The 15,876-nt window shown below is 41.7% G+C and overlaps 1 protein-coding gene and 1 long non-coding RNA gene across 5 annotated transcripts; one reads left to right on the top strand and one right to left on the bottom strand.

Moving 5' to 3' along the window:
- The first annotated feature begins 8,834 nt into the window (after positions 1 to 8,834).
- LOC109060179 lies at positions 8,835 to 13,454 on the top strand. Of its 2 annotated transcripts, none has more exons than XR_006155835.1 (3): positions 8,835 to 8,967; positions 10,788 to 10,856; positions 13,263 to 13,454. It is a non-coding gene; the product is annotated as an uncharacterized LOC109060179 (long non-coding RNA). The 2 variants fall into 2 exon arrangements; XR_006155836.1 differs by having other exon boundaries at positions 8,948 to 9,086.
- LOC109060175 (CD27 antigen-like) lies at positions 10,573 to 15,195 on the bottom strand. Of its 3 annotated transcripts, none has more exons than XM_042733590.1 (8): positions 15,178 to 15,195; positions 14,829 to 14,954; positions 14,324 to 14,423; positions 14,165 to 14,245; positions 14,000 to 14,065; positions 13,460 to 13,475; positions 13,257 to 13,366; positions 10,573 to 10,850 (listed from the first exon to the last, which is right to left on the bottom strand). In XM_042733590.1, the coding sequence occupies exons 2-8, from the start codon at positions 14,868 to 14,870 to the stop codon at positions 10,720 to 10,722; spliced, it is 546 nt and encodes a 181-aa protein (XP_042589524.1). In that variant the 5' UTR covers positions 14,871 to 14,954; positions 15,178 to 15,195; the 3' UTR covers positions 10,573 to 10,719. The 3 variants fall into 3 exon arrangements, with proteins under 3 accessions (XP_042589524.1, XP_042589525.1, XP_018932874.2); XM_042733591.1 differs by having other exon boundaries at positions 15,166 to 15,194; XM_019077329.2 differs by lacking the exon at positions 10,573 to 10,850 and adding an exon at positions 11,944 to 13,118.
- Between the last annotated feature and the right edge of the window lie 681 nt (positions 15,196 to 15,876).

Genomic DNA, 15,876 nt, shown 5'->3' with positions numbered 1-15,876 from the left:
GGTCCAGCAGTTCGTCCCCCCGAGGCATGGGGTACCCGTCGAATTCGGAGACTTCGTTCAGGCGGCGGAAGTCGTTACAAAAGCGAAGGGTGCCATCCGGCTTTGGGACCATCACAATGGGGCTGGACCACGGACTCCGGGATGGTTCTATTACCCCCAACTTCAGCATCTGTTGGACCTCGTCCTCAATAGCCTGCCGACGAGCCTCCGGGACTCGGTAGGGCCGTTGCCTAACCACGACTCCTGGGGCCGTCCGGATATGATGTTGTATCACGTTGGTCTGCCCGGGCTGAGAGGAGAACACATCCTGGAACTGACTGACCAGGTGCTGCAGCTCCGTCTTCTGGGCAGCCGAAAGGTGGGGGTTGACATCCACAACCACGGGCTCGGTGAGACTCAGGGCCGCTACTTGGTCCCGGGTCCCCACCCATTTCTTTAGGAGGTTGATGTGGTAGAGTTGCTCCGCCTGCCGTCGCCCCGGCTGTCTCAGGCGGTAGGTGACCGGTCCAATCCTCTCCACGACCGAGTAGGGTCCCTTCCAGGAGGCCAGAAATTTGCAGGCGGAGCTGGGGACCAGGACCATGACGCGGTCTCCCGGTTGGAACTCCCGTGGTTGGGCTGCCCGGTCGTAATGACGTTGCTGCGCCTGTTGGGCCCTGGTGAGGTGTTCCCGGACTAATGGCATCACTCGGTCGATCCGTTCCCTCATTTGCTGGACATGTTCGATGACGGTACGATGCGGGGCCGGCTGCTGCTCCCACGCTTCCCGGGCCACATCCAAGAGGCCCCGGGGTTGTCGGCCGAACAGGAGCTCGAAGGGGGTGAAGCCAGTTGAGGCCTGGGGAACTTCGCGGACCCCAAAGAGTACGTAGGGGATCATGAGGGTCCCAATCCCGCTTGTCCTCCGCCGCCACCCGTCTGAGCATTTGCTTGAGGGTTTGGTTAAATCTCTCTACGAGGCCATCAGTTTGGGGGTGATAAACCGTGGTCCTCAACTGCTTCACCCGCAGCAGCCGGCAGAGGTCAGCCATTAGCCGGGACATGAAGGGGGTTCCCTGGTCAGTCAGGATCTCCGAGGGGAGGCCGACTCGGCTGGCCAGTAGAAACAGCTCCTGGGCGATGGACTTCGCGGTGGCCTTCCGGAGGGGAGACTGCTTCTGGGTACCGGGTGGCATAGTCGACGATGACCAGGATGTGCTCGTGCCCTCGGGCAGACTTCGGCAACGGCCCTACTATGTCCATTCCTATCCGCTCGAAGGGCACCTCGATGATAGGCAGCGGGATGAGCGGGCTGGGGGGAGGAGTCCTGGGCGACGTGGCCTGACAGGTCAGGCAGGCTTGGCAGAACCGCTTTACCTCGCTGTCCAGGCCCGGCCAATGGAAGCGGTCGTGGATGCGTTGAGCGGTATTGGCTGCCGCGAGGTGTCCTGCCATGGGGTGGGAATGGGCCAGCTCGAGAATGGTCTCGGTCTTGGCCCGTGGCACAACTAGTAATCTTTTCTCCTCCCCCCTTCGCTGGGCGACACAATACAGCAGGCCATTCTCTATAACAAAATGTGGGAGAGGGTGGGGCCGGGGGAGGACGTCCTCTCCATCCACGACTCGCACCTGGCTCCAACAGTGCTTGGGTCGGTCGTCCTCCCGCTGTTCCTTGGCGAAAGAGCCCCCTCCAGCGGCCTGTTGGTAGATATCATCAAAAAACAGATTAGTGGACCGGGAGGGGACCTCACCTTCTCTCCCACTGCCGGAGGCGAGCAGGGCCGGTCGGCGGCTGGGTCCAGGCGGCCGCCTCGGCCTTCGACGGTTCCCCCCTTGGGGCTGGCAGGCTGAGTGGCGGCAGACAGCAGCTTCTCGAAGCCGGGCCAATCCCGTCCGAGCAGTACGGCCACCGGCAGGTCCTTCACCAGGCCTACCTCCACCGGCCAGGTGCCCTGGGGGGATGAAATCACCATCCCACGGGCCGGTACTTGGCGAGTGTCTCCGTGCACACAGGTTATTGGTAGGAGGTTTTTCCGTCCGCTTTGAGGGGCGCATAGTCGCGACTGGATGAGGGTGACCGCACTGCCTGAGTCCAAGAGGGCCCGGAACCGTCTTCCATCCACCCTCACCTCTGCTTCAGGGGCTCCCGCTGGCACCCGTTGGTGCAGGATGCAGCCTGCCAGCCAGGCTCGCGGAGGCGACGGTGGTTCTGCACTGGGCATGGGCTCGTCTCGCGGTGGGGGAACCGTCGGCCTGCTGACTGGTCGCGCGGGGTGCCTTCGAGCGGGCATCGCTCCTGGACCACCCTCCGGGGGAATGGCGGCAGCCGGTCCCCGGCCCCGCTGGGATGGACAGCATCCGCCAGCTCGATCGCCTCCACCAATTCCCGGACGTCACGTGGGTTTTCTCATGCCGACAGCCTGTCGGTGGGCGCGAGGCAGTGCGCGTAGGAGGCGATCGACCACCACTCGTTCCGCTACCTGCGTTGGGGTGGGGTTTCTGTCCAACAGCCAGTGCTGGGCGATGCGGCTGAGTTCGGCCGCCTGGGCACGGGCTGGCACCCGGGGCTTGTATTCCCACTCGTGGAACTGCCTCGCGGCGGCGCTCACCGGGGAGAGACCAGCCTCGCCAGGATCTCTCGCTTAACTTCGATGTAGCTGTCGGCACTTGTCAGGGGGAGCGAGAAGTAAGCCCTCTGCGCTTCACCGGTGAGGAGGGGTGCCAGCGCCCGTGCCCACTCGTCCTCTGGCCATCCCTCTCGGTGGGCGGTGTTTTCGAAGACCTGGAGGAAGGCTTCCACATCGTCCTTGGCCGTCATCTTCGGCAGCAGACGGGTAGCTTGTGCCCGAGGTTCAGGTAGCAGAACGCGCTGGGCCGCGGCCGCCCGGACGGCGGCGAGTTCATCCTCCGTCCGGCCCAGGCGAGTGGCGAGGTGTTCCGCTATTTGCTGCTGGCGGATGCTTACTTCAGCGAGGCATTGTAAGACGTCCTCCATCGCAGGGCCACGCGTGCCGCCTTCCGTGGTGCTGGTGACAGACAACAGGGAAAAAAAGAAAGGGAAAAAAAATTAAGCGTTGGGGCGGTGATCTTGTCGGTGATTCCTCACTGTAATGCCCACATTCTTCACACGGGGTGAAGAAACACTCGACAAGAGATGCGTGAATTAACAGCCCCGGAGGGTGGGTTTATTGACCAGTGAAGGGTGCCTGGTGAAGTGTCCTGATCCGTGTCCCGCTGGTTGGTGCGTCCCGTGTGCTCTCCGTGCGCTTCGGTGCCACTCAAGGTGAAAGTGGGTGTCCTGACGTGCTCCCAAGGGTGTGGGCTGTCGGTCACTCGCTGCTTTCTGTGCAAGGAGAGTGGGATTAGTCCAGTGGTGCATTCGGTTCGAGAACCCCTTCTGTGTGAAACATGTGCTCCTTTTAAACTTGCTGGCTGATGGGGAGCAGCTGTGACCGATCAGCCAGCCGGTGACGAGGACGTGCAGGTGTTTTACTTTGGTTTCCAGGGCGACGCTGATTCCTCTGGGAGTGCTCGTCACAATATATATATATATATATATATATATACATTATATATATACATACACACACACACACAACCACACATAGGCTAAATAACAGCACAAATATTTTGACTGTCCCTTATACTGGGCTGCTTATACTGCTATACCAATATTACAATATTTTTGGTCAGTTTATAATGTAATACATTTCTCATAATGTAATAATTGTTATTACATTATGAGCTCAAGATTTTATTACATTTTGAGAAAATTATTACATTATGAACATTTTATTACAATAATAATGTAATACAAATAACATCAACAATACTTTTTACATTATGTGCAGTTATTACATTATGAGTTGCTACATAGCAATTCATTTGCAATGCGTTCCCCCATGGATCTAGCACTGTCTCTCAGGGTTCAGAAGCCCATGGTGTTGTCTCTTCCTCCTCCAAGTGAGAGCTCGCTTGGGATCTTCCTCCAAGGAGGTTGATGTTTTTAGCCTTAACACTGAAGAGATTGAGGACTCACCACCTCAGTCTCTTGCATGTGAGTAGACTGCATTTTAAATTGCTTGTTTCTCTCTACCCTTGCTACATCATGTGATGGGGATACACGCAATTAATGTGTGGTTTGTTTGGGAGCAGAGTACGCACAGTCAGCTCTCGTTCATTCATAAAATGCGATGTGTACAAGAGTGCACTATTTGAATATTTACCTCTGCTTCCATTGGTGTTTCTTCTCGCAGGAAGAAGCTCTCATGCAGTATAGAATAGAGCAGATCGAATCAACAATATTAATGTGTTTGCAAGCTGTTATTCATGATTCTTTTAAATTGCATATACAGTATTTTTATAACATTCAGCTTAACATCCAGACCATGTTTCACTTTTTTTGTTATTTGGCTGAGTTTAGTTCTGAGGAATTAAATGATGTGTAGTCATCTGGTTTTGAGAAGCTAAGATGTCTATATTAATTGAGCAGAGGGATTGGAGCTCCACTCTTAAAGCTTGGCCATTTACTGCAAGCATCATCAGGCCAACTCTCACTATAGAGAGTTATCATTTTGAGGCCTCCACTCACCTGTGCTCTGCTAGGACAGCATCTGTGAGTTGTAGGCTCTATGTGAACCTGCTTACAAGATGTCCTGAGCCTGGAGTGTAGTTAAGCCTCCTCTCGTTTTTAGAGAGTCGTCATACTGAGGCCTCTTCTCCTAAAGCTCGTCTAGGTATTGGCTAGGAAGAATGGAGAGTTGCTAGGCTGCCTCTCATTTGAGAGGTGTCATTTATTTTAAGCATTAGTCGACTAATCACATGTTTATTCATAAACCACTTGAATCATTACAATGAGCCTTTAATTGCCTAATAAGTGCTCAAGCACACACATAAAGCTTGACACAGCACACCGACAATACACTAACATATTAATAATTTGACAAACTAGTGCTATAAAAAAAAAAAAAAAAAGTGACGTGACATTCAGCCAAGTATGGTGACCCATACTCAGAATTCGTGCTCTGCATTTAACCCATCCGAAGTGCACACACACAGGCAGTGAACACACACACACACTGGAACACACACCCGGAGCAGTGGGCAGCCATTTTATGCTGCGGCGCCCGGGGAGCAGTATGGGGGTTCGATGCCTTGCTCAAGGGCACCTAAGTCATGGTATTGAAGGTGGAGAGAGAACTGTACATGCACTCCCCCCACCCACAATTCCTGCCGGCCCGAGACTCGAACTCACAACCCTTCGATTGGGAGTCCGACTCTCTAACCATTAGGCCACGACTTCAAGGAGAATGCATTAACATTTTAATATTTTGATAAACTAGTGCTTTCTTTGTTCTTGGTTTTAAGAGATGAACTCGGCGACACTGACTTGTTGCCTGTATGTTTCATACGGATTACATAAAGTGCCTTCATTTGCAGTCTTTTAAAAAAAAAAAATGTAATTGAATCTCTCAACATTTTACACAAGTAGCCAGGAGGTAAAGACAAGAAAAAAGAAACAAAATTTCAGTGTCATTTGCAATCGCCGCTTGCACTCTCCGCTACTTGCAACATCACTTGCAATCGACACAAATTGTGCGTTTTGCCTTAGTCCGTTATTATGCCACATTATGCATTTTGCTGTATGGGAGGAAAAGTGAAAGTTTGCTCGTTGTGTTCATGGCCATATGCTTGCCTTGTAGTACATTAAATTAATAAACTGTATATTGAATTTTATCTTTTAATAGCACCACCTTAATAAACTTTAATAAATTAATTAATCTTATACAGCAACTGTAAAAATTGACTTGTTTTGAATGTTTTAATTCTGACATAAAACCAGAACAATTACAAGAACATTTAACAATACATAAAGCTTTAACCTTGAACATGTTATGGGGTCCTGTTGTAATAATACAAAATGTAGTAATAATGCATGACTCAAAAAGCTGTTGAAACTCAAAAAGAATGTGTTGCAACATGACTGAGTTACAGTTCCAAATGAAACTTCTAGATTCACATCACCTCATAACTTGCAGCAGGGAATGAAGTAGGAATAGTTGGGTTGTCTCAGCAGCTACTTATACATCATCAGCCTCACAATTCTGAAATAAATAATATCTGCAGCATAAACAAACTTAAATGAAATGTACACGGTCTCCAATGTGTTCAGGTTTCACATTGTCATCACTTGAATGCGAGCCATCACAGGACTTTATGAACAAGACAAGCTCTGCTGTGACAGCTCTTTCATATTTTCAATAAACAAAAAGTATATTTTCATAATCTTATAATTATTTACCACACTATCAGTAAAAACATTAGTTTATGCTTTACACTGAGTTTCTGAATCTAATATCTTAATGTGGTATTGTATCCACTGTGGTATGATTCTTTATTAAATAAGCTTAAGAATTTATCAATATTAAATCATGATACTCTAAACAGCAGCCACTGGCTTACATTGTTCACATTAGCAAGTGTCTAAACAACCGATTTTACTTCCAAGTTTTAAGTAAACATGCAAAAATAAAACGATAAACCTTTACTTGGCTAGTTAACTGAAATAAAACGATGAACTGCACATGCCTCTGCTGAATCATAAGCTTTGTCCCAAACTGAAGTGAGTGGACTCCGGAGGATGCATTTGAAGTGCGACTACATCACAAAGGCGTGACCAGGGCTGTCCCAAACTGAAGTGTGCGGACTCCGAAGTGCGGATTTGAAGTGCGAATGTGTCACAGCGTCACGACCTAAGCTGTCCGCAAGTCAGAATGCGCCCTCTGAAGACCGCATTCCAAGGCCAATTGCGTCAACACGGTGAGACGAAGGCTGACGTGTTTCGAAAGCGACGTCAAATGCGCCCTCCGTTTCCCGGAAAAAATTAAGTATACATCTGATGGACACTTCGCACCCTACCATATCCCAGAATCACTTGCGCGCAGATGACAACAATGTTTCTATTCAAAGAACACAGTGGGTGAGAGTTCAGTGGGGGAATTCACACTGAAATTAGAGGTCGACCGATTGATCGGCTGATTTTTGGCATTTTTAATTAATCCGCATCGGCTGATTAGGCCAATTTATAGGCAGGTGCACCAGCGGGCATCTAAGTGTTGTTGCGGAACTCCCTCTGAGGCTGTGTGAGAGACGAAGCAGCTCACACTCTGCTGCAGCGGCTTGTTCACACACAGCTTCAGCTAATGGCAGGGCAAAACAACCCGTTTCGGAATTACATTTTACCCTACAAGAATTGATGCCAGTAAGTTATTATATTCATAAGTGCAACAAGGCATTTGCATGTGAAAGTAGAAACATGTTCAATTCAGACTAAACTTCTGTCCTGAATATAACATGCATGTTAACTTTCCTCATGAAATGTGAGTGTAGGTCCAACAATATCCTCCATGATGTCATCGCTCATGGCCAGCGCACATAAGCATTTAGGAGCAGCAGGCTGTGTAATATGTGTGAAATCTTTTTTTGTCATCACTATGGACATTTGACATTCATTGTGCTGTTGTTAACAGGCATGGTTTATTTGCTCTACTTTGGGATTGCAAGTGTCCTGAGACAGGTGAGGGAGTGAGTGGAAGCTAGTGGAGCTACTCAGGGAAGATATCAAACTCCAGAGAAACAAAGTAGAGAAGAGCACAGGAGAGCAGGGAGAGAATGGAGAGAATATCTTTATTTAAATGTCACATTGTCAATGAAACAACCTAATTTCTGTAGTTAATTATTATTAATTAATTTAAAAAAATAAACTAATAATTTGTATACATTATTCATTTTTGTAGTGTAATTTATTTGTAAATGAGCTTGAGTACTTTCTATACATTTTGCATTTTTGTTTTGCATATTCACGTGTAAATAAAAGGGATGTAATTATGTATATTGTTCATTTTTTTTAATGCAGCTTACAATGTCTTCTATATGTTTATATTTATTTATTTATTTATTTATTTATTTATTATTTTTATTTTTGTCCTGTAAATAAATTTTTTACACATTAAAACAAATAGTTCAATGCATTACTGAAAGTATTTTTTACAACATAGATTAGGTTTAACATCATAAAAAACAACATCATGTGTTCTGGGGTCTTCAGGAGGTGAATCTCTTGGTGAATGGTCAGCACCTCCTCAGCGACTCGGACAGTGGAACGAGGCATTTCAATTACTCTGGAGACCACTCTGTATGATGTACCACTGGCGGACAGAAGAGAAACACCAGGGTCTGGACTGTGGCACCCCATCCGTGTTGCTGTTCAGTCCTCAGAAGATCCTGAGCCTCCCTGCTCAGCCCAAAACCATTAAACACCTGTCCAGCGCTGGCACGCTTTATCCTGCAGTACATGGGTCTGGCCTGATTTAGGGAAAGAGAGAAAAGAGAAACAGTTCAGAGTTATTGCAAAGTAATTAGTAGAAGAAATATTAAGATACTTTAGTAAACTACTTTTAGTAACTAATAATACCACATTGGGGAAAAACTACTAGTCATATTTAAAACCTTAACTAAAGGGACTTGTAACTTACCTGGCCTCGATCTTGGCTAAGCCTGAGGTACGTCACCGTCTCCTCCATTATGACGTAAAAGGATTGTCCTCTCACACCGTTGCTATGCGACAGAGGTCTAATCCGGAACCTCTGGTGTCGCAATTGACCTATCGGTAAGCCCCGCCCACCTTAGTTACTGTTGCGAACTCGGACAAACAAACGGAGTTGCTAACTGTCTTACAATGACAGCTGTCAGTGTGAAAACCTTGTCCCTGTATCTTTTTGATCATTTTTGGACACAGGAGGACCCCCATTTAAGTGGGACTTAAATAAGCCATGGAGGGATATATAACAGATTTTAACATAATATATTGTGGGTATTAATTTGGAAGCGAGGGTAACAGTTCAAAGTGCAAGCGGGAGAAGCCTCGTGTTACGTTCGTCACGATCGCAGATAACAACATCCGGATCAACACTGTTCATGTATCGCAGGGTACAATTACATTTATTTACATTTAACCAGTTTAATATGAAGAGACAGTGAAATGTAGACCTTCGTTTATGTGTTTTTGCCATACACTGTACAAGACGCGAGAGCAGTCCGCTATTTAGGTTTGTATGGACTCATACCTTTAACATTAACTGCTTTTAGCCAGAGATACCTTGATAAAACACAATATAACGTTCTGCTTGAGCCGATGAAAACGATAAGTTAATGAGAGTATGACAACCAGAAAACGAACGTTTTTGTCTTCATTGGGATTGGGGGTGAATGCTTTTGGGCATTTTGCTCCGTTTTGTTTGGGTTTAGGAAATATAATGAAATAAATGTCCTTGCCTATCCTCTCAGGATACATGGAATCACTGTTGCAAGTACCCCAGGCACATCGTTTTTCGATTTTTGAAGCATAAACCCCATAAAAACGATGCGAGCCTCGGATCTTCCAGTGTTTCTCAATGGCGCTGAAACTAGGGATGGGCGTATCGATACTCAAACAAAAAAATATCGATACTAAGGTGTGTTTTATTTACCAGTGATTTGTTTATTTAACAAAAAAATAATGCATTGAATTGGACGAATAACCTATGCTTGCAAACTATTTTCTTGCTCATCTGAACACAAGCAAATGTTGCAAGACAGAACCAATCCATCACAGAAAGCGTTCACTCACTTCTGACAGTGCATTCAAACAGGGCTGCGTTTCCCAAAAGTATCATAATAAAGCATTAAAGTTTTTGCAAATAGCAGCCCTGAATAATGCTTATAATAAAAAAACATACATATTCGAGTTATTTCACAATAAACAAACTGAAATTGTAGCCTACATAGTTTGTGCAATTAAATCTATTTAAATTGAGCATTGAAAGATAATATTGATCATATTCTATTCTGTAATGTTAATAGAAATCATACACTGTTTGAAAAAAAGGTTGCATTTAATGCGTGCAACTAGGGCTGTGCAATTAATCGCATTCGATTGTCATGCGCATCTCATCAGTAAAGCCGGTCCCGTGATTAGTTCTAAATCACCATCACCTGCTTTCAGATTGAGCGGCTTTCACTACACAGAGCCGTATTTCACTGACAATTAGGCAAAATCGCCCTCATAATCGCAGATGAATCGCATTCGATTCGATATCGCTTGTCAGTGTACTACGGCTCAAGAATTGTGGCAGAGATGTAATTTCATATGTGCAGGGCTCTAAATAATTCATTTGTGTTACAATGCAGGTAAAACATATTATCCTTATTCATTTTGTTAGGCTAATAAAAGTTCAGTTTAATATAAGTGAATATATGCCATTGAATTAAGGGCCAAATTACTAAAACTTTTGTGCGTGTGTGTGTGTTACAACCTTAAACATTAATTTTGTCACAAGAATAAGAAAGGTCCAGCATTAAACACCAAAATAATCGCTACAGTTCTGTGAATGAGGGATGGAATCCCCCCCCCCCCCATCACACAGTAGCAGTTAAAATATTTATTGTAGCCTAAATCTCAACTTTATAACGTTAATGTAATTAAATTAAATTAAATATAAAAATAAGCTATTTTTCATTGCCAGGACATTAACGTTTTTATAGAAAATATTTTATAGTTTGTTATAGAAAAACAAGTTATGCTCAGAGTCCAGAGCCTCGATCATAACATTATAACAGGCACCTTCCCACCTGGTGGAGGGCCGAGCGACAGTGTTTCTGGGAACCAGAACAATATTTTTTTTTATTCCTCTCTCCCCTCTCTCATCTCTGTCTTTCCTCATCCTTCCGTCTCCTTTTCTCTTGCCTCATCTGTCTGTCCTTACCCCCAGGCACACCGTGGCTGCAATGATCGGATGGGGGAGTAGAGTGGAGTATCGGGAGTATACCCCGGCCTACAGGTTATTATTATTTATATTAAAGTTTTGTTTAAAGGTTCACCAGTTCCCGCCTCCTCCTTCTCATTCTATGAACTTTGTTACACTGTGTAATTGAATTTTTGGATGCTTTGGGGGGTGGGAGGGAAAAAAGGGGAGTTAATATATATATATATATATATATATATATATATATATATATATATATATATATATAGTATTTCTCTATTTATCTTCATGTAATCTTCCATGTCCTTTTTTATTTCAACAGAAAAAAAAATGTCTAAAAAAAAGAACACATTCTATTCAACTACACATTCTATTCAGAGTGCTCTCTGCACCTACAAACACTCATTCCTTTTCTGTTTTCTAAGAATACTCTCAACATGTACGTACATGCTCTACATGATGGTCTACGTGCTATTTAGTTGTCAGTTCATGAAATGCTGAAATTAAATGGTTGATCATTCTAATTTCATTACAGAAAAAAAGTATATATAATTTACTTGTCCAGGGTTAAATAAATAAATAAAACAAATTTGATTCAGCTATATAAAGTTTAATTTCTAACCTTCTTTGAGAATTTGCACTTGTGCTTTTAGCAGATACTTTTATTCAAAGTAATTTGCATGGTAAATCAATCCTTCAATACCTTGATTTGCTGCAAAATTCCTACCTCAGTTGGCTGTTGAATACTTAGTCAATACTACATCATCATCTTTGATTAAATAGTGACTGCCATTGCTTATTGTTTTTTGTCAACTACCTTTGCCAGTGATCTGCATCCCTCTTCATCTGTCTCTGTCTACAATAAACCAGTCATGGGGCCCACAGCACTGAACATTTTGTATGTAATCCATATTTAACACTTGTTTAACATTAGCAGAGCACTCCATGAACTTAACTAAGTGTGTCAGAGAGAGACATACAAAATGTGCAGTGCTGTGGGTCTCCAGGACTGGGAATGAAAACAATCTCCTGTATTTCCTGCCTGTATGTGTATATATGCTTTATATACAGCCATCATTTGTGCATATAAGGCCCCCTATAGCACTGTTAACTACAGTATTTACACGACAACACAAAGAGAGACACATGAACACACAAGGACTGACTTAAAATAGTAAACTTTATGTTTGTCTTGGCAGTCATCAAATTCAGTCATCAACATTTAAAAGGCAATTTAGATAAGATATTCTAACACTGCATGAGAACAAATTTTGTTCATAAGATATTGGGCTAATTCATTGTAGATTCACAGTCACTTGTATTAAGAGTTCAATTCAAACAAAAAAAACAGCCCATTAAAACATTTAGCAATTTCGTGACAACATAATTAATACAAGCTGCAATTCCCAACATCCAATTAGTGCAAATAAAATTTATATTTAGAGTGCTACATAGGTGTAGGTGTCTGTTTTTCTCCTTGCAGAAGATAATATAAGTTGTTAAAGTACAAATATCAGATACAAAAATACTATAGATACTATAGATACGTTCCAAATTGTTTTTTTTTCTTCTTAAAAAATAATATAAAACAAAAACGATAAGCAGCATCATGCAGCAGGTATTTTTGAACATAGATACATTTCTAAATATGACATCAATATAAACAGATGTGCACACACCTATATATATTTAAGGACCAATTCTCACTATTAACTAGTTGTTTATTAGCATGCATATCAGTTGTGTATTACTACTTAATGCACATATTAGTGCATTATTCTGCATGTCAAAATTTTAGATCACTTAATTCTACCCTATACAAAAACTTTACTACCTTACTAACTAGCAGCAAATTAGGAGTACATTGAGGCAAAAAAAAAAAAAAATTAAATAAAAAAAATTAAATAAAAAATACAATTAAATAAAAATAAATAAAAATAATAGTTAATAGTTTAATACTGTTTACTATTGTCCTCGTTTTAGATCTGCTTTATAGCAGTATTGAATCTTGTTTGCATTACACTTTTTTCCTGTTTAGCCGTAAAGCTACTTTGACACAATCTGTATTGTATAAAGCACTATATAAATAAAGGTGATTTGACTTGAATAGTTAGTTAACATTTAGAATTGGTCCTTAAAATAAAATGTAAAAATGTATTACTTTTTTTTTTTTAAATATTACAAATATTGTATAATATAAAAAATGTACTGCAGTATTTCTAATTTTAATCACCCTTTGAATGATAATATACAGTATTTGATGTTGGCCTTTTATCCTGAGTTAAGATTTTCTTCAGACTCTCTGGATCTTTTATACGGATATAGGGAATGGTTCTCCTTAAAAAGAAAAAAAAAGAAAAAAAAAGAAAAGACCATCGGCACACATTCACTCAACATTTCATTAATGTTTAAAGAGTGTTTGTTTTAATGTTACAAAAACAGAAGTACAGAATGAAGAGAAAATTATTTGTTTACCTGCAGAGCCTCCATCAGATTCACCAGATTTACTGATTCTGCGAAAGAAGCAGGCTGCCAGAATCACACCCAGAATGACAACAGCGGCTATCACAGATGAGCAACCATGCCTGAGGATTTGTTTAATATTTTATTAGAAATGAAACTTGCCATGAATTTAATTTTTGCAAAGGAAAGAGGATAATAAAAAAGATAAACCTTACATGGTTATCTGTTGCGCTTTTCATAAGGGGGGGAAGAGGGAAGATGGCGATTAACAAGTATGTATGCATAGTACACAAATACATGCAATTTAACAAATAGTCAAGTCACCTCATCTACAGTGATGTTAAGGATTATGAAATTCAGTTCCTAAAGATTTGGTCTAGTGACAAACATTTTTAGCCAGAATTACTATTAGGTGATGTGTTTCTCTGCCATGATAAAAATTATGTGTATCAGGCTTTACGATTTTATGAGCCCACCCCTAAGCAGTTTTAAAGAGAAGCTGATTGAAAGTTATTCAATAATAATTTTCACTTAAGGTGCCTTCAGTGGGCAAACCTTATTATATGAAATATATTTCAAAGTTTCTTGGGGGAACACAATAGTGACAAATGTTTTTAGAATGAATGCAAATGTTGTGCGAGCGGACGCAATAACATAATTTATACTAAAGAAACATTTAAAGAGAAGTTACAAGGCATACATGTCATATAAGGTTTGAAAAACTGACAAAATTGCAAGGTAATTGTAATACTTACTGTGTATGCTGGCACACTGTGTGTCTGAAAACTGTGTGCAATTGGAAACAGTTACCTCTCCAATTTCTGTAGTTTGGGGGAGGAAATAGTTTTATTGTTGTTAGAGCAATATAGCCTATTTCAATCTTAGTTGTGTTAACATTCATGAAATTTATTGTTGCATACCTTCACATCTGCGGCATGTATTACATAGCACACCAATGTGGCCTCTGGGCCCTTCAGAGCAGTTGCGGGCAACATACTCACCTGTAGATTTGAATTTTATGATTATTTATTGATTCACAGTAGTATCCTTAATTTTCAGATTATCTCTGTGCAATTTACCATATTGGCAGTTCAAGCAGCACAGCATTTTTTGAACTTGGAAATGGTTCTCTGGGCATGCTGCTACACAAAGAGTACTCGACGCAGCCACAAATATTGCCTGGAGATTTAATGAGAATAAATTTTTTCAGTGTAAATCTCAAATTACATAATTCAGGGATTGGGAACAGTACAAGAAAAGAAAAGAAAAAGAAAAAAAAAGAAGAAAAAAATAAGACACTTTGGAAACCAAAAACAGGAACAAAATCCTTTTAAATCATTCCAGTGTGAAATGATTGTATTCACATGCTTGTTACTGGTTAATAATTGCATCATGTCATTTCAATACTTTTTCTTTAATCCAACAACTAAAGACAGTCTAAAACTTCATATTTTATACTTTCTTCATAAATATATTTATACTAAACTGACAATTTAGTATTTGTAAATTGACAAAAAAGTTGAAAATTACATTTTAAAAAAATGAGAAAGAAAAAAGTAAGAAACTTAAAAAAGTAACTCTTACCAAGACACATTTGGTGTCTGGCTGGTTCATTGTAGGTTGCATTCTGTTTTCTGACAATCCTTGATCCTCGACTCTCTGCTTTAAAATGGAGCACTGACGTGTTTAAGGAGTGGCCTCCAGGAGATCCTGTAAAACATGCTCATGTCATTTCTGAAAATTTCAGGTGGTCTGAGATCGACCGTGTTTAAATAAAAGGTAGCTATGTCTTGTGTGTGATCTATATTTAAAGAAATCTATAGAAATCTATGTAACAAACACACACATCTTCATTCATTTATGCTTTAAAGTTAGTCCTAAGATTAAACTTAGAATAAAGCTGCAATTTTAAAGTTGAGACCTTGTTTCATACCAGATGTAACATACTCTGTCTTGTCTGTGTGTCTGTGTGTTGTCAGTTTCCTCTTCACAACGCAATTTTTTATTTTTTTTTTTACTGCTTGTTGGACATAGCAACAGTATCTAAGGAGGGCGGGTTTTTGCGAAGGGTCAATTGCCTCTCAACATAATTCCTGTTTGATAAGCTTTGTTTTTGCTGATAGTTGCATAGCAACAAAATATGTAGTAGCAACACCAATACTGGTTTAAATGTTACTATCATCAGCTGAAGTTAAATATTATCAGAGTGTTTAAAGCTTGTGCTTAAAATGTAACTTTGGAGCAAGTGCACCTGAAGCGTAAAAAAAAGGCGTAAAAAAGCTTCAATTTAACTCATTTATATAGGATCAAAAAAGGACTGTCCCAATTTACATGAATTCACCTTGATGTGAAATGCTTTAATGAAAGTGATTGTGTCTCTAAAATGCTTTCACTGTGAACTGTTTTGATATGGAGCAAAAGTTATGGGGGATTGACTTGATCATGGATGAATGACATATCACTTTGCACTGATTTGCTGATTGCACCAGTTTCGGTTTGTAATCTCTTACACAGAATGAAACCCTATCCGTTTAGTGCAAGTCACCATAGCAATGAACTCTTAAAGCTTAAAATCAAGCCATTTTCTTAAACCTGAAAAACCAGTGTCTGCTCAAACTAAACTTGTACTTAC

Source organism: Cyprinus carpio, chromosome B11 (assembly GCF_018340385.1).
Source record: "Cyprinus carpio isolate SPL01 chromosome B11, ASM1834038v1, whole genome shotgun sequence".
Classification (NCBI taxonomy): domain Eukaryota; kingdom Metazoa; phylum Chordata; class Actinopteri; order Cypriniformes; family Cyprinidae; genus Cyprinus; species Cyprinus carpio.
Note: the sequence above shows the minus strand (reverse complement) of the source record. Positions and strands in the feature narration are given on the sequence as shown.